Source organism: Nipponia nippon, unplaced genomic scaffold, assembly GCF_047370975.1.
Source record: "Nipponia nippon isolate SJK-2023a ecotype South Korea unplaced genomic scaffold, ASM4737097v1 scaffold_4, whole genome shotgun sequence".
Classification (NCBI taxonomy): domain Eukaryota; kingdom Metazoa; phylum Chordata; class Aves; order Pelecaniformes; family Threskiornithidae; genus Nipponia; species Nipponia nippon.
Window position 1 is genome coordinate 71,000,458 of NW_028262358.1, and position 18,092 is coordinate 71,018,549.

At 40.0% G+C, this 18,092-nt stretch overlaps 1 protein-coding gene across 1 annotated transcript in view; it reads left to right on the forward strand.

The window, feature by feature from the left end:
- MAN1A1 (mannosidase alpha class 1A member 1) overlaps nt 1-18,092 on the forward strand; it is a 150,873-nt gene that overhangs the window by 112,545 nt on the left and 20,236 nt on the right. Inside the window, exons 6-8 of the mRNA XM_087775918.1 lie at nt 7,633-7,756; nt 10,107-10,200; nt 14,592-14,707. Of these exons, the coding sequence (XP_087632044.1) occupies nt 7,633-7,756; nt 10,107-10,200; nt 14,592-14,707 (334 nt within the window). The remainder of the gene's footprint in view (nt 1-7,632; nt 7,757-10,106; nt 10,201-14,591; nt 14,708-18,092) is intronic.

Consider the following 18,092-nt stretch of genomic DNA (forward strand, 5'->3'; position numbering starts at 1 on the left):
CATTTCTGTGTTCCTATCTTTCTTCTGTCAAATAGGGGTACGGATGATTTGCCAGCTATGGGGAAAACAATACCACATTAAATATCTTTGAAGTGTGAACAAATAAATCATCCATTTCAGTGCTTGTGAAGACAGGTCCTTACACCAAGATCCCATCTGTTGTACTCTTGGGGGCGGGGTGAAGGAAATGTAAAAAAAAAATATCTTTTGAGCATGTAATTTATCAAATACAGTAGTTGAAACTTTAGCAAGCATTGCCTGTGTGCTCCATGGTTGGGGGTTTTTTGTTTGTTTTAAAAAGTATGAACCTCTAATAAAATAATTTAATTCTTCATCACAGCTTCTTTATAAATTAAATAATAAAGCACAGTTGATTAGCATTGTTAGTTAGCTGCAATACTAAAAGGAGAGAGATACAGCACAGGAGTTTGAAGGGAACCTCTTCTGAAAAGTATCAACAGCAGATCACCTTTTAACTTCCCCAGTTTGGTCTACAGGATTGAATTTAGCTTCTCTCTTAGCAAGCAAGGGATGTGTGTCTAATGATCAGCATTGGTTTCTGGGAAGAGAAGAAGCCGCTCTTCATTTATTTTTGTGGCACATTGACAAATGGTTCCATTCAGTGCAAAATAAAAAATCATTCTTATGAAAGCGTTTTCAGATGTGGCGATCCTAAATAATGCATGAAACATTAGATATTCTATGAAAATGACCTCTGAGTGTGGTCCTTTTGCCTGCCATAGTGACTCCCTTAGCTAGGGGAGCACAGTATGCAACTATAGTATCCATGACATATTTTTTCCCACTATTTGCTTATTTGTGTGTTGGGGTGTGTGTCACAAAGTATGTTTAGAACATATTAATTGTTTGGGTTTGAGTTCATTCATTTGCCTAGGAAAAGCTGAAAGCAATTAAGTTTTATTTAGCATTTTGACTTATTTTGTGCCATCTATGGCTCTATAGCAACTTAATCTTTTAAATATATTTTGTTTAAAATGAGAAATAGATACTGAGTACGTAAATTAAAACCTGACCCTTTACTGACCTCTCTTCATTTGTTCTAAGGAGACTTAGTTGAGTTAATTAAATTATTATTATGAAAGACTGGTAGTGGCAGAAAAGAAATAGACTGACAGGGTTTGCAATGTATAAATACTTTATTAGAAATGCAGTGACTGGCCATTATGTAGTTACACGGACTTTTTATAAAAGGAAGACATTTGTTTAAAAAAAAAAAGTCATTCATAGAAATAATGACCAATTCTGCCCTTGGAGATTTTTCTCACTGGATTGAAATATGGCAGAGAAAATAATCATAAATTGACATGTATTACATCTATGAGAGAAATTTTGGACATAATGCATTGTGTTAACTTGTTTATTTTACTAATTCACAATATGTCGCACTGTCTGTATGGCTTTGCCTGGCTGGATATAGAAGATTCACGGACTTTGAGGTATCCTTTGTATCCTTTTCATGTCACAGTACTGCAGAAAGGTTTTCTATATTTATTTTTGTAGTTTAATCTGCCAAAAGTTATCTTGCAATATTTTATAAAAACGTCATGCAAATATGGCCAGTACAAAAAATGACAAAAAATACATTGTGAGCTAGGAAAAACCTTATTTTATCATAAAAGAATTAAAAATATAAGATTACAAAGTGTTTCTCTCCAGTCCTACTTTTTGTTATATATATATTAGCCTGTAGATAGTTACAAAATCCGTCTGATGCCTGTGAAGGTAATTGAAATCTTGGGGAGATTTGGGCACCTGGCAAGCGGTAACTGTAGGTGAGACTGGTCTCCCTGGGTTTACTCTGTAAAGGGAGAGACTCCATCTTTAGCTTAATCTCCTCTGTGAAGTGATTTAATTCTGTTATCTCCCTGTACTGATTATCAGGGGAGCCCTGAAGAGATTCATTTCTGTGAACACCCTGGCTGGAGTGGCACTGCGCTCGCATTTCTCCATCTTTAGTGGTGGTCGGAGCTGTAGCTGGCACACAGTGTCCCTGCGCAGTCTGGGGGTGGTGGGCTGACCCTGGCTGGGCACAGGTGCCACCAAAGCCACTCTACCACTCCCCTCCTCAGCTGGACAGGGGAGAGAAAATGTAACGAAAGGCTCTTGGATCAAGATGAGGGCAGGGAGAGATCACTCACTAATTACCGCCACGGGCAGAACAGACTTGACTTGGGGAAATTGCTTTAATTTATTGCCAATGAAATCAGAGTAGGGTAATGAGAAATAAAAACTAAATCTTAAAACACCTTCCCCCCACCCCTCCGTTCTTCTCGGGCTTAACTTTACTCCTGATTTTCTCTACATCCTCCCCCCCGGCAGCACAGGGGGACGGGGAATGGGGGTTGCGGTCAGCTTAGCACACGTTGTCTCTGCCGCTCCTTCCTCCTCAGGGGGAGGACTCCTCACACTCTTCCCCTGCTCCAGCGTGGGGTCCCTCCCACGGGAGACAGTCCTCCACAAACTTCTCCATCATGAGTCCTTCCCGTGGGCTGCAGTTCTTCATGAACTGCTCCAGCATGGGTCCCTTCCACGGGGTGCAGTCCTTCAGCAACAGACTGCTCCAGTGTGGGTCCCCCACGGGGTCACGAGTCCTGCCCGCAAACCTTCCCCAGCATGGGCTCCTCTCTTCACAGGTCCTGCCAGGAGCCTGCTCCAGCGCGGGCTTCCCACAGGGTCACAGCTTCCTTCAGGCATCCACCTGCTCTGGCATGGGGTCCTCCACAGGTGGATATCTGCTCCACCGTGGACCTCCATGAGCTACAGGGGGACACCCTGCCTCTCCATGGGCTTCACCATGGGCTGCAGGGGAATCTCTGCTCTGGCGCCTGGAGCACCTCCTCCCCCTCCTTCACCGACCTTGGTGTCTGCAGGGTTGTTTCTCTCACACATTCTCACTCCTCTTTCCGGCTGCAGTTGCTGTTGTGCAGCAACTTTTTTCTCCCTTTCTTAAATATGTTATCCCAGAGGCGCTACCACCATTGCTGATGGGCTTGGCCTCGGCCAGCAGCGGGTCTGTCTTGGAGCTGGCTGGCATTGGCTCTGTCGGACACAGGGGAAGCTTCTAGCAGGCTCTAACAGAAGCCACCCCTGTAGCTCCCCTGCTACCAAAACCTTGCTACATAAACCTAATACACTAGGGTATGAGCCATGCAGCTGAATCGCATGTGGTCATGATCTTAAGGCTAAAACATTGAAAAGCGATCATATGATGCTTTCAAAATTGTCTGAGGACCACAGGCTTCCTTTGGAGGGAGAAGCAGGGGATGATGTTTTCTTTCACAAAAAAGCTAATAATTTTACTTCATTTCTGTTTCTAAGGCTTCTACGCTTGGGGATTGAGACTCAAGGAGAAGCATGAAGAGTGTGCTGGGGAACTGGGAGGGGGAAGAAAGAGAAGAAAGCTGCAGGAAAGTTTGTGTGGCCTTTGCATCACGCTCCCCCTTTTTCTTGACCTCCATTTGGGAAGGTCCCTTTCCCTCGTGGGTGTTGGAGGGCTGGCTGGTGGTACGGAGTGAGGCGAGCGAGCCAGGGGCTGCGGGTTGGGCTGGGCAATGCTCTGCTCATGTGGGTTCCTGTTAAAACAGAATTAAGCCCAACCAATTCCAGTTGTAAGTTGTATTCTCTGGGCAGATCTCCTTTTCCCCTCAGCAATCCTGGAAGTACCAGGCACAACCTGCATGCTCCAACTCAAGTCTCATGGCTCCGGTGAATTTAAATGGACTCTTTGTAGTGCCATGTTCTCATTTCTCTCTCATAGCATTTTGCATTTTCACCCGTCATCATAGTTGGAGTAGCTTTTTTGCAAAAAAGATCAGCATTAGTAAAGTCCAAAGGGGCTATAGGGAGTTATTTTCATATTTAATCCTAAACTCTTGCAACAGTGGCTTTTGGACAGTTCACATTGTTGCTGCTGGATCTCTTTTGTTCTGGCCTTTCACCGTTTTTACTGGCTAAGTCTGCAGGAGGATACTGACTATTAGGTTGTGCTTTTGCATTTTGCATTAAATATTGAAATTCTGAAGTCTTGCTCTGCCTCCAGCTTGTGGAGCTGTCCTGGCACCCTCCAGGAAAGGCTGGGGGATAATAAACAAACTGCCTGCAGAGATTGAAACAGTTCTGCTCACTGATGGCAAGAATTTTGATTTGATAAGTGTTTTGACCCTTTGAAGTATTTGTGCAGTTTCCCTGAGGATTTGCTGTTCCTTTCAGTTGAAAATTAGCTGCTGCTTTATATATGTTGGGGACATGAAGTGATTTTTTTAAAAAATGTTTTAAGTGTGCCTCTGAATTTCAGTAATTTAAAAAAAAAAATAGACCTTTAAGTATTTATATTTCCTCTGTGTTTCCCTCTCCTGGTACGTTCTGTACGTTTTAGAAGAGATACTGATCTCATACTTTCTGTTCCTATCTACAGAAGGACCAACAGTGGTCTACTGGAAAAATACTGAGTTGAGTTACCAGCAGCCCAGGTCAATCAGGCTCATATTTCCTGAGAATGAATGACAGTAGAATTACAAACACTGTATTTCAGAATCTGTGGCACTTGGTGTTCAGTAACAAAGTTTATAAAATAAACAGGAAATATCATAAAACAGTGATGGTCCTGCGTTAATACTCTTTTCCGATCCAGATCCTCACTTCAAATTTCACTTATTTACGTAATACTAGTTATAACACTAGTTATATAGAAATAAGTTCTAAAGTTCTATTAATATTTTACAGAAATTTTTAATAGGTTTTAAGTAGCATGAACAATATGATTTTAGATACAATGATTTGAGATAGATTAAAATAGTGCCCTGTAAACTGAAATTATTTTAGTACTGGTCTGGAACTTCAAACAAGTTTAAGTAGTGTGGCTTTTCCTTCCTTGCTGAAGCGTTAGAAGGAGTTTTTCAGCTGTCTGAACTGAAAACAATAAAAGATACATTAAATAGTGCATAGATGCAACATAGGTGTTTCTTTCTACTTTTATGCATTGAGAGTAAAGAATGCAATTTTGTAGTTTTCAAAACATCTTAAGCAAGAAGAATCTTCCACTCATGGTAAAACACATTGCTGCATGCAGAAAACCTCTCGATAGCCATGCTTGGAAATTTTCCTGGTTAACAAAATGCGGTGCATCAGAATGTTCTGACATGTTGTGCTGATATCAGCAGACGTTGTGGTGGAGAGCAAGTAGGGACTTTATTATGTTTTCTGCCAAGTTTGGTTGATGACTTGCTGCAAGAACAGCTCAATGTTTCCACTTTGAGATTTATTGAGAAATTTAATAGAAAAAAAAATTGGGGTTTTGCCAGTTGCACCATAATATGGTAACTTTTCAAAACCTTGAAAAAGTATTTTCAAAAAATCACTTTTTTTTTCTGGTGAGCTTTATTTACCGGTAGTGGTTTATGTCATCTCTTTTATTCTGGGTGATTTGGAAACAAGCTATTTTCCAAATATTTTCCTCTAGAAGTCAGCAGTTAGGCAGGACTTGGGCCAGTGTGTCCCAGAGATGGTGCCTGTTCTTGGGTGAATAACCAGTCTGTAGGTGTAAGCTCTTCAGTCCGTAGATAAGAGATTTCCAGACTGCTGTCTGTAGTACTCACCTTGATCTCATTTTCTGTAATATTTGACGCTTTTATGTCACCATTTGGAAAAATTCTGACCCATGGTAGATTGAAGTGCAGACAGATGGGTTTTTCTCTTCACTTTTGTTTTCATCAAGTGTAAAAAGCACTCTAATCTTTGTAAGATTGCTTTTAAATAGAGTTATTCAGATCCCATAAAACTTGTGTTCTGTTTCTGTCGTACAAATATCAGATCAAAGTTGGATTGCGTGCGTCTTTGCAGTACCCCGATTTCATTATGTCATTGATTTTGTCTGAAGCTATGAAGATTAGAAACATTTTTCTCCTTTGGAGTTTTGGGCAATCATTTGCATCAGAGGACTTCCATGTGTCCCAACCTCTTGCACCTTTATTGGTCAGCCAGGGGACCCTCATCTGATCTCTTTCCTTTTGCTCCGCCAAGTTCTCCCTCCACTCAGCACTCAGATAAGCTTAGTCACTTCAATGCTTTATGGTCTGGGAAAAAGAAAATCTATAGCATACCTATGGGGAGTATTTGAAAGATGCTATGGTACTTCAGAAATGGGACAATGTAAGTCTGCCTATCAGTAGGTAATATTCTAGGTTTGTTTTTGGTGGCATTTGAGTGAGTTCCAGCAGTGCCTTCAGCTCAAGGCCAGGCAGCCAAAGGTGTTGCACGGTTTAAAGCTGTGACATTTAAGTAGAACATGAACATGCTCTTTATTTGTAGCCTTTACTCTGCTTTTAAAGTTTAATGACTTGTTTTTATTTTGTGTGTGTGGCAGAAATCTCAAAATAATGTGTTAATATAGCTAGTGGGGAAATTAATTTAATGGAGTCTTAACTTCATTATGTTGGTCAAACTTCAGTTATAGATACTTGACCTTTTGAAGAAGAAATTTTAATACAACTGAGGACTTCCACCATGATGAACTAAAGATGGGGTTTCTTGGGTTTTTGCCTTTTTTTTGTTTTTTCATAGTATGAGTTACATTTTAACTCAGGAAGAATACCCGATTTTCATGGTTGTGCAAGTGCTAGCTGATGACTGCAGTGGCTGCTTATGTGTAAAAGTAAAATTAAATTTTTATATATGTGTGTGTGTCTGTTTAATGCTGTTTACAACTGAAAATAAGGAAAACATTCCAGTACCTAATAACCGTATTTATATCTAACATCCATGCTAATAATATGCTGGTCTAATATGTCATTAGTCACCTAGATGCTCTGGAAAGTTGGGTAGCTTTTCTTTAATTTCAGGGGTTTTTCTGAATATCGCTGCTGGAAATTTCAAGGGGAAAAACCCCACCTTTTTGTAATGAAACTTTAGCAGACTTTTCATCCTGAATCTCAGCCAGCATTAGTTTTTAGTGAGGATTTAGCAATAAATGTGCTTTTCTCTATTCTCAGCACAAAACCTGAAATTAATTTTGCTGTGAAGTGTCTTTAGGTCTTAATTGAAACTGAAGTTACTCATCCTGGTAAGAGTGCCCAGACAGACAATGCCTACGTATTCTACTCTATTAAATTCTCAGATATTAAAAAGTATATACTGCATGCAGTACTTCTAACTTAAAGCCTATGCTGTATATATGCAGTATTTTAAGTTAATAAACACTTGCGCTGTAGAAGGAAGAGTTAGAATTGGAGAGTGTTGTGTTAAATACAGGGAAAACAGGTGAAGTACGAGAATGATTTCTCATACTCAGTGTTTTTTGTAATGTCTTTATACGTGATATCGTACAGTGAAACACTGGTGCAGTGATACGTGCGATGGAGCTATTCATGAGCTAAAAGACTGGCTTGTTGCAAGAAGCGATTTTACAAGCCTAGAGCAGTACTGGACCGCGGTAATTCAAGGTCCTGTGGTGAAGTCATGGAAGGCTGCCGAAGCATGGTTTCTTACGCAGCTATTAAGTACATTTTAAATTATCTTCTCTTGACAACAATGTATCTACTACCCGTTATATTTTATTAGCATTGCCTTATAGATGCTCATGGTTATTTTCTCTATTTCTCTTCCCTCCCATCTTAGTGGAATCGGTCGAAATTGGCCATGGGCCTCTGGCGGCAGCAGCATTTTGGCAGAATTTGGGACTTTGCATCTGGAGTTCGTACACTTGAGCCACCTGTCTGGAAACCCTGTCTTTGCTGAAAAGGTTAGACTGTTCAGTCAAAATCATGTTGTAAAAGATAAATCACGTGTTGGGAGACTAATATCTCTGGGGAGAGATTTGATTTTCCTCAGTTGTAAGCATTTGTCACAGAAGGTAGATATTTCCTAGGTGTTTCCCTAATCACCTTGGCATGGTTTTGTATTATAAATTCAAAAATCCATTCCAAAATCTTTGTGGTGCATCTTCTTGTATATAGCACTTACCCGGCCCCATAAAACATATAATTTCAGTTTATGTTCTAAATTAGTATCCCATTAAACAATCAGACCGTAGAGCTTTCTTCAGTACTTCACCTGAATGTGGTGAAAACAAAAATTGACATTATATTGGGGATAATATGTGATGCCTATAGAAGGCAAAGCACCATGGCTACCTTGTGTGATTTCAGCAAGTTTAGTCTTCAAAATGCTGTATAATATCACTGCTGTCAGTGGTCAGAAAGCCCTTCCATTGCACTGGCCTTTAAGAAATGTGCTTTGAACTTTCTTTGGGGGAAGAAAAAAAAGCCAAAAAAACATCCTTTGACAAAACAGTTGCTATGCTTACTAATTCTTCCAAAATTTGATAACATTGTCTTCTGGATACTTTTCATTTACATGAGCCATGGAAAGCAACTCCTTCTCCTTCCCTCAATTCCCACCTAAGCAATTTTGCTTTGTTTTTTGGTGTGTAAATAGTCAGCAGTTCCTGGGTTTTTTTTAATACACTGTATCATTTATCATCTTTTTTATTTTTTTCCTAATTAAAACTTACACTTGTTTTGGTTTTGCATTCTTACTGTAACTGCCCCATGTTAACTAAAACTGATATTATCTATCTAATAATCTAATTAATAATAAGACTCCAAAAGTTTAGCAGTAGGTTTAAAAGCAATGGTCAAATCTAAAATGAACACTAGTTGACCAAACTTAAAGGACTGAATGACTTTGCTGCAATACCATTGTCAGCACTGGAATAAATTTTGTGAAACAAACTCCTAGCAATTTTAAAGTATTTAGAGATGGATTTAAAGACAGTGTTTCTCTTAAACAAATCTGAACTTGGGGGGAGGGATGGGGGGAGTGGGAGCACCCAGGAACAGCCAGAAACCAACTTACTAGATAATTATCTTTTGACATTTATGGTATAACATCTGTTCTACTAAGAGACAATTAAAGTGTGATGAAAGTGCGTATGTTAAAAATCCTAGCCTGTGGTTCTCTTCCAAAGTGGCATCGAGCTATAGCTGCAAGATGCTGGAAATCTGTTTCTGTATGCTGCTCTTAAAACCCTTTAGAGATTGCTATTCCACAGCCCTCTGAGGCAAGCCGTTCCCAGGCTGGTACGCTTGATAAAGAAGAAGAAACACTAGAATAAGCTTTGCATGGAAGTATTCATAGAAGAATTCATTAAATGAGGTCTAGGACTCGTTGCAGTCTGCATTTGGGCAATGACTGTTAGCAATGTAGTGTCAAGATGCAGAAGGCAGTTTGTGTGCCACAACAGAAATCCTTCTGCAGCTTAGTGTAAGCTAATTTATCTTCTTTCTCAGCAGCTAGTTCACTTGATCTCTAGGCATTCAGGGTGTTATAATGAAGCTGTCAGTACCTTTTTGTTACGATTCCTGGTCTGTGGTGCTCAGGATCTTCTTTCTCCCAAGTTGCTACATTTTCTGTGAATGTTAAAATTCAGTATAAATTATTTCATGTGCTCTGCAATGGCTTGTGCTGCTGGATGACTCCAGCTGCGGAGCATCTGGACTGTAATTGTTTCCCCAGGCTTCTCATTTGTAGTGGGCTCCTTAACAGTGCCGGCGGAGCGCTCAGGGCTGCATGGGTTCCAGTTGGGCAAGCTGGTTGTATGAAGCTCAGTTCCAGCAGTGCTCTCCTTTCCAGGCAAAACTGCTTTACAATTCACTTCTGCATCTGAACTAGGTGATAGACTTAATATTTAGTACCATTTCTGATTTGGGTATATGAGGAATATAATGCTGAAGTAGCTGAGCTTAGTTAAGGCAACTAGCCTCAGTGAATTTCAGTATCCTGTGGAGGGCGAGATACTCGATATGGCAAGTCCTGAACTTCGGAGCTTGCTTCTGTTGTGTTGTTTCATCACCGACACTTGACACAGAAACTCCAGAGGTTTTGAGGAGCTCATTTACGTGATGATATCAGCTTAGAGGATCTTTTTCAATAGTAATACGATTGCACAGAGGTATTCACGTATTTGTGTGTAGAATAAGACTATTTTTTTATTTTTAGGGATATTTGCACATTAAGACTTTTGTACTGACACTGTTTTATTTTGGGGGGAAAAATGGATCAGTGCTCAGTGTTTTGTACCCTTCCAATAGGTAATGAATATTCGAAAAGTTCTAAATCGACTGGATAAACCAGAGGGTCTTTACCCCAACTATCTGAATCCCAGCAGTGGCCAGTGGGGCCAGCGTAAGTAGATCACTTCTTTGGTACTATGACCTGTCTATCAGTGTGCCGTTTGCCGTCGTTGACATCTTTCAATCACTGTTATGTGTTTTTTGTATATATGCAAAAGGGAAGGTTTTGCCAGGGGAGATTTAGATTAGATATTCAGAAAAATGTCTTCACGGAGAGAGTGGTTGGGCATTGGAACAGACTGCCCAGGGAAGCGGTGCAATCGCAGTCCCTGGAAGTGTTCAAAACACGTGTGGATGTGGTGCTTAGGGACATGGTTTAGAGGTGGACCTGGCAGTTAGGTTAACGGTTGGACTCGATGATCTCAGAGGTCCTTTCCAACCTTAATGATTCCATGATTCTATAAAGAACTTTTATGAAGTATAAAACCTCACATTATAGCTGAGGTTCTATACAGTGTAAAAAAATACTACAAATATAAAAATAATAATCCTACTTGCTGTATTTTAATGTACTTTTCTTTGATCTTTCAGTATGGCTTGTGCAAGCAGGGAAATGTCTGAATATGTATCATTTTAGAAAGGAATTTGTAGACTACAAAAGTCTTTTATTCAAAAATCTAAAATGCTCTCTAAAGTAGCTGTTTAAGGAAATATTATCAGCTTGTCTGAATCAAATTCCATGTTTTTAGAGTGGTGTGGCTCCAATGAAGATAAAATAAAACAAGTCTTTCCAGTTAGTACCAGCTGTGATTTCTATTGACGTTTAATGCCAACAACTGAGGAAACAAACTAAACAGAACTGTGTCATGGCATTAATCCCCTTGGAACCATTATTGGAGGCACCAAAATTAGAAGGGAAAGAGTATAATAAAATGCTTGAGGTATTTGAACTTCTTAGCCCCTTCCTGATGACCGAGCCTTTTCTTGTTGTAAACTGCCTTCTCTGATCTTCATAACATGTTCAAAGCCTACATAGTGTGCTGGTTTACAATTCTAGAGACACTGCTGCTTTTTCCACTTTTCCTGCTTAGGTTCAGTCTACCACCATCCCATTCATGTGACTCAGTGTTCTGGTATTTTTTCCTCCCTACATTATTGAAAGAAAACAGGCAACATACACTGTCTTGGTCTGAAAAGACATGGGCAGATGAGATGGTCCTGTAGATTATCAGTGTTGGAGCTGGTTAGACAACACAAGAGAGGGAAAGGACTGGAGAAGTTTTTGAATATAATAGCTTGTTTAGGATGCAGCTGAGGTGGAAGTGAGGTTCTGGAGTCCTTATGGGACTGGCCACAGTCTGGATAGAGAAGATAATTTTCACAAAGGCAAAGAACGAGTGTTTTATTAAATAAAATATATTTTTGAATGCTTTGTGTCACTTTGAATTAAAAAGATGTCCAAAAAGGCTGTGCTGCTCAGTTGTATTGTCCCATCAAGGCAAAGGCCATTTCCCTTTATGAATGAGAATTATGCCCAACACTTTAGAAAGCCTTCTAGTCTGCTACACTGTGAGGCTTCCTTCAGGTCACCATGCCACAAGGCCTGTGGCAGCTCAGCCGTGCATAACCATCAACTCCAGTTGGCATGTTGGTATAAACTGTGACATCCATTTACACATCTGAGAGATGTGCGCCCAGTTGTTACCCATGTTGGTTCAGCACAGACTTGTAAAACATTAAAACCTCCCACTGGAGGTGTTGATCCCACAGCTATAGGCACTGCGTTTGGTTAGAAGACCACCTCAGCACCTGTGAGCCGGGTCCAGTTACCTCTTACCTTGGCTTCAGTCAGCCACAGAAACTCAGCTTTTTGATGAGCTGCATGAGAGCAGATCTTTCTAGTGGCTGATGCCATTAGTGGCTCTGCCTTAGTTATTTTAAAGCAGTCAAATACTTACTCTGCCTTATGGCCTTTGCCATTTCCCTATTATTAATATAATTGTGTCTTATGTATTCCTCGTTCACATTAAATGCCAGTTTTTGTTGGTGTGCACAGGAAAACTTACAGTTTATACCAGCTTTGCTTTCCAATAGCATGTAGTATTGACAAAGAAATAGGTTCCTGCACATGCAAACGATGGACACAGATGTTGATGCAGGTCAGCCCCTAGCATGCTGAAGCAGCAAAAACAAATTTGATCTTGTTGCATCTCTTCCAGTTCACTTGATCGTGTTCACAGACACTGATTTATTAATTTTTTTCCCATAGTAGAAGATCAGAATGTTAAGACTTGAGAGATGTTTTATTTGAGATTGCTTTTCTGGGCTGTTTTCAGTTGATTACTACAGGAAAAAAAAAACTAGACTCTTAACTGGTACAAGACAGAAGTATTTTCTCTCAAACATCAAGTGGGGAGGGAGGAACAGTTCCTGAACATTTCTGCTCTAGCAATGCTGTAACTGTGAAGGACACCGCTGGATCACTGCCATTGTTCCTGTAAATTCATTTAGCCCTTGTTATTTTGACAGTAAACTGACAGTGATTTGCTGCAGCGTGCGTCAATTGGATTTGTCTACTGCAATAATGTATATAATAACAGGGCTTATTATTGATGAAACTCTGCTTGTGCTATTTAGTTTGCAAATGTCAGAGGTTTCTATGGTAATTTATTTAGGAAACCGTAAAGGTCATTTAAATGCTGCTGTTCAAAGATCAGCCTTCGATCATAGAAAATGTTCTTTTTTTTTTTAGGAAGCCTCTTTTCCTTTTGGATCATGAACATTTAATTAAATGAATGGTGTATTCTTTCCAAAAATATAATATATCTCATTCAAAAGAGGAGGGGGGTGGGAAAGCCGTTTATAACCCAGGTTTGATGGTACAATGTATTCATTAGGCAAAGGGACAGCATACGTTTGGAAAACTAAATTATTTTTTGTATGTCACAGCCTAGTGGAGGAAAAAGGCACTGTTAATAAAGTTTTAATAGAAAAAAGTCTCTCTTCTACATTTGCATGGCTTTGCAACCTATTTAGAAGGTGAAAAGAGGCATTCCATGAAGAGAAGATACCAAGGAGTTTAAAATAAATTCTCTGTGTTCTTTTGATTTCCACCAACAGAGGCATAACTTTGAAGCTAAGACCAGAGTTAGGTGTTGGGAAGTGTGAGCTCTGTACCACAAACCCTTCTGCATCTCACTTTATGAGCCTGGATTACCCCACACGTGTTTTACTTTTCTCATGCCCAGAATTTTGTGGTATGACTCACGGGCTTGCTGCGTGATACATGTAACCATGTCTCCATCCCAGATGTCTCGGGTGGAATCAGTGGACCCCCTCCTTGCTGTAAAATTGATGGTTTTAAATGAGTAGGCCTGGTAAAGCACTTTGAAATCCTTTCACTGGACACTTGATAAATGCCAAATCCCTTAACGTTACCAGGCAGCAGCAACTTAAGAAAACCTCTAGCTAGTGTTCTTAGTTTAATGGAGCTTAGAGAAACACTTTATATATATATATATATATATATATTATTTTTATATATATATATATTTGTAGCATTTGATGTGTTTAGGGGACCTATGCTGAAATCATATGATAGCCCATTAAAATTTTGCCAAGAATCTTTAGGCTCTTGGGCAGCAAGTGAGTGCAACGTCGTGCGAGCAGCTGAGAGCATCGCTAACTTTCACGTCACTGGTGCAACTGACATCGAACGGTCTGACTCAGCTGATGTTAATTAATGTTTGCAGGGTCACGTCCCAAACGTGTGCAGTTGAATAATCACAGCATCTCTAGCACCAGATCATTTCACATAGTAAACGTAGGGCAGAATAGAGCAGTGTGATAGCAATAATCATCTGTAGATGTGGCAAAATCTTTTTTTATTTCCTTCTAGAACCACTGCTGAGTTCTGAGAGCAGCCAGATGTTCAAAAATGTAATATTATTTTTAAACATATGGGTTGGCATTTTGAAATACCATAAAATAACCTGAAATTCAACTCTGCAGTAAGGAGCTAAAACATTTTGGCCTTTTTTATGAAGTGACTTAAATGGAGTATTAGTGAATAAAAGAGCAAATAAAAACAATGCCTGCCTGTTAAGAGGGGAAAGCCTTTATCAAATTAGAGAGCGTTTTCTAATTTTTTTCCTGGTTTTAAAATAAAAAAGAACTTAGGTTAACACATTTTTGTGTGGGATAGACTACATGAATTAGATGTTAAACGTATAAATTCTTGCTTCTTTGCCATGAACTCTTGGGGCACGTTGTGGATATTAAATAACTATTGTGCTTTAGCCTGATGAAAAAGTTAGCAATTGAAGAAATAATTATCTGTATATACCAGTTAAGTTTTTCCTGAGGTTCCAGGCTTGCATTTATTAAAGATTGTTGTAGAAAGAGATTTTAAATGCATTAAATCCACTGTTTCAAACTGTAATGGTATTTTACTGCCCAGACTGAAGATGAAATTGCTGTTGAATCTCTTTCTTCCCCTTTTAGATCACGTCTCCATTGGAGGGCTTGGGGATAGCTTTTATGAATATTTGCTCAAGGCATGGCTGATGTCGGACAAGACAGATGAAGAAGGCAAGAAAATGTATTATGATGCTGTTCAGGTAAATAAGATATTTAAATCTTCCTTTACATAATAATCTAATCTATAATAATCCTAAAGAGACAGGCTCTGGGGACAATGTGAGGGATTTATGTCTTTGCCACCTCAGTGTGTTTTTTTTAAAGAATAGTTTCTCTTTTAAAAAGACTTCATCAAATATAAATGCTAGAGGAATACAGATACTGTGGGAAAGGGGAGAGTCTTGCAATATAGCTATTTTTTCCAACTGAAAGACAGTCAGTTCTCTTTAACACTGGAGGAGAAAATATGCAACAAAAAATGCACCTACAAGTAGCTCTCAGATAGAGGTTCAATTCTTTTTTCCTCAGTTTTCCCTAAATACATTCCTTCTGTCCTTTTTCCTTATATCCAGGAGGGAGTTCCTCTCTTGTGTTTTGACCTCATATTTCAGCCATTACAGTATTTTGATTGTGGTCAACACAGGGGTCAATATGTTGTGGTAGATAATTATAAATGAAAATAGAAATTTTTGTTGCACAATGACTTTTTGTTACAAGAGGCATATATTTGCCAGCTTCTGTGAAACAGCCAATTATTCAAATTAGACACAAGAGAAAGTTTTCAAAAATCAGAAATTACAGTTTTGTGACACTGGATTGAGACTTGGGAAGTATTAAGTTTAAGTTTAAATCCATATTTACAGGCTTTCCTTGCAGTCTTGGGCAAATGACCTATTTTCTCAGTTCTTTGCTTTCAAATATATATAAAAAAGAGGATAATATTACTTCTTTTTTCCCCATCCTTTCATCTGTTTTGACTGGAAGCTTTCTAGGGCCAGGACTTTTATCTCTTATTAACTGTATGTATGTACAGTGCCTCTGTAGACAAGGCTTCGAGCTGCTAAGCAATATCTGCTTATTCTTTCATACATCTGAAAATGTGCTGTGCCTAGGGAAGAGGCATAAGTCTCCTTTTACTTCCCACACCGAAAAAAAGTGGTGGCATTAAAAAAAATACAGCCCTGGCTCATTGCAGCTATTTTTTTTTTTTTTTCATTAGAAGGAAAAGTCATAGGTGGTGATTTGAGGGAGGGTGTGATCTCTGGTGGTAGTAAATTTGATGACCAAGTATCCTCTGCTAAGAAAACCCTGCCTTTAATTTTGTAAGTGCAGATTTGGATGCAGTCAGCCTCATTTTCACCGCTGACATGGTTTCAGCTTGAGAGCAAAAGGTGGATTTTAAATCGGGTTTGAGTGCATTTGAGGCTATAACATAAGAACAGTGATACTGTAATAGCTCAGCCATTAGGTTGGCAGCCAAAAAGAGAGAACAAAGTATCTGATAATACAATATCAATTCATCTTAGCGTGGAAGGCATTTTGATGCACCTCAAAGCTGCTTCAGTCTTCTGCTTCCACTGGTTTAATAACGTCAGGTTTTTAGTTTAAATACATTCTTACACAGGGTAAGCGCTAGTGTGTAGATGCATGCGGTAAAAAATGTGCTTTTGCTAGTACAGCTATTCTGGAAACCACCGCAGATAGAATATCCCAAACGTGGTGTGACGGTCACCCTTGTCGGTGGGACCGTGACCGCATTGACTCCCATCCTGCTGGGGAGCAGCAGGGGCACGTTGATCGCAGCCGATGATGGAGAGTCCGAGAGAGCCCAGTGTCCCAATGGCCGGTGCTGGGCTGCTCCGGCTAGGGCTGAAGGTTCTCCTTCCCCTGACTTGAGCACAGCTGGAGCGAGGTCCATCAGGAAGTCTCTCTTGCCTTACGCCACACGAGCGGGTGTGCCGTCCCATGTCAGCTGCACGGTGGCAGTGTGCCTGGGTCACTCCTGAGCCAGCCCAAACTGCCCAGCGGGTGGAGAGCTACCTGCTGTTGGCTGGTCATTGGGGAAGAGGGCCAGGAGTGCTCCGAGGTGTGTCCGTGCGGGGTGCAGTGGCATGGCTTTCTTTAAACTCACACCTTAGCTATACCGGGATAACAACCTCCTCGGGTAGGAAAGTTGTCGCGGGCATCCCGAGGCCCTGGCGGGGAGCAGAAGTGGTGATGGCCGCCACCCCGCGTGGCTGGTTCTTCCTGCTCAGGGTTGAGCTGGGGGAGCAGAATTGCCCGGTCAGCAGCATCACTGAATGTGGCAATATCGATGACAGGGTCTGAGCTCTGCTGTATACGACTAGATTTAAAGGGCCTATTTTCTTAATATTTTTCAGTAGTACTAGCTCTTAAGCAGTCCGAGCATCGTGTCTGTCCAGAGTATCAGTGTTTGAGCGGGCCAAATGATAACTAAATATGTGCTAGATTTTGCTGTGCTGCTGGTTGAATGCCGTTTCCAGTATTTTCTGAGCGATGGCGTTCATGTTCTCTGTTTTCTATACCGAGGTACATCTGTACCAAAGCTGAAAGTGTACATGCAGCATGTGGAGGTACAGCTTGATGTTGTAATGTAACTTGTTCAGAAAACAGCAGGGAAGTTGCAGTTTCACAGAAACTGCAGGCTGGTTGGGCCCCGTTGAGATGCTAGCTTCTTCGCCGGAATAACTAGACTGTTCTCAAATCCATCCTGATATTGGCTTTATTGCTGTCGATCCCTTACTTCTCTAAATTAAAGCTAATTTAAGTGTCTGCACAAGCTGCAGTCTTTCTTTATGACTGAGCCTCCACGGTTTGGGCATTCTGAGTCTGCTTCGTATTTTCTTAGATAAATTTCCCCCGACGCTTTCAGAATCTTTTTAAAACTATGCCAAAGGGAACGGCGTGATTATTCCTGGCCATTCAGTCCAGCACATACCCACCGAATTCTGAAAGAGCGATGTGAAGGTTTGATGCCTAATTCAATATCTTCCGCTATCCAGAAAACACAAATGAAAATATATGGTGAGTTATAGTTCACTGTGAAAAGCTGAAATTTATTTAGATAAAACTTTGGGGCTATTTCTTATGTTGTTCTGTAACTCGTATTAGAAACAAAGCGTTCTTTCTATTAGAATTTTTGTAGCACCTATAGATTGTTTTATGGCTTAAGTTAAAAGCAATAACTTAAGATGTCAAGCTAGATTTAAAAAATTTTTCTGCTTGCCACGAATAAGATGTGTGTTTGACTGATGCCATTTAAAGAAGAGTTTATTTCTAATGGGAAAAGGGACAGAGATGGTCTTGTTTTGAATACCAGAGCATAATATGAATGTATTTATAAGGCTGTCAGAGGGATTCATAAACTCTAGAATTTGCACAAAAAGACAAGTGAATGTATTTTTAATGTAAGTTATTTTTCTCTTTTGGAAAGCAGTGCATGTAGTGTCCTCTTTCACGTAATACAGGAAATAAGAGATCTTCTTAAACTGGTTTCAATGGATAGCGTGCAACATTCAGTTACAGAACAAACCTGTATTCGGATTTTAGTCATATTTTAAGGAT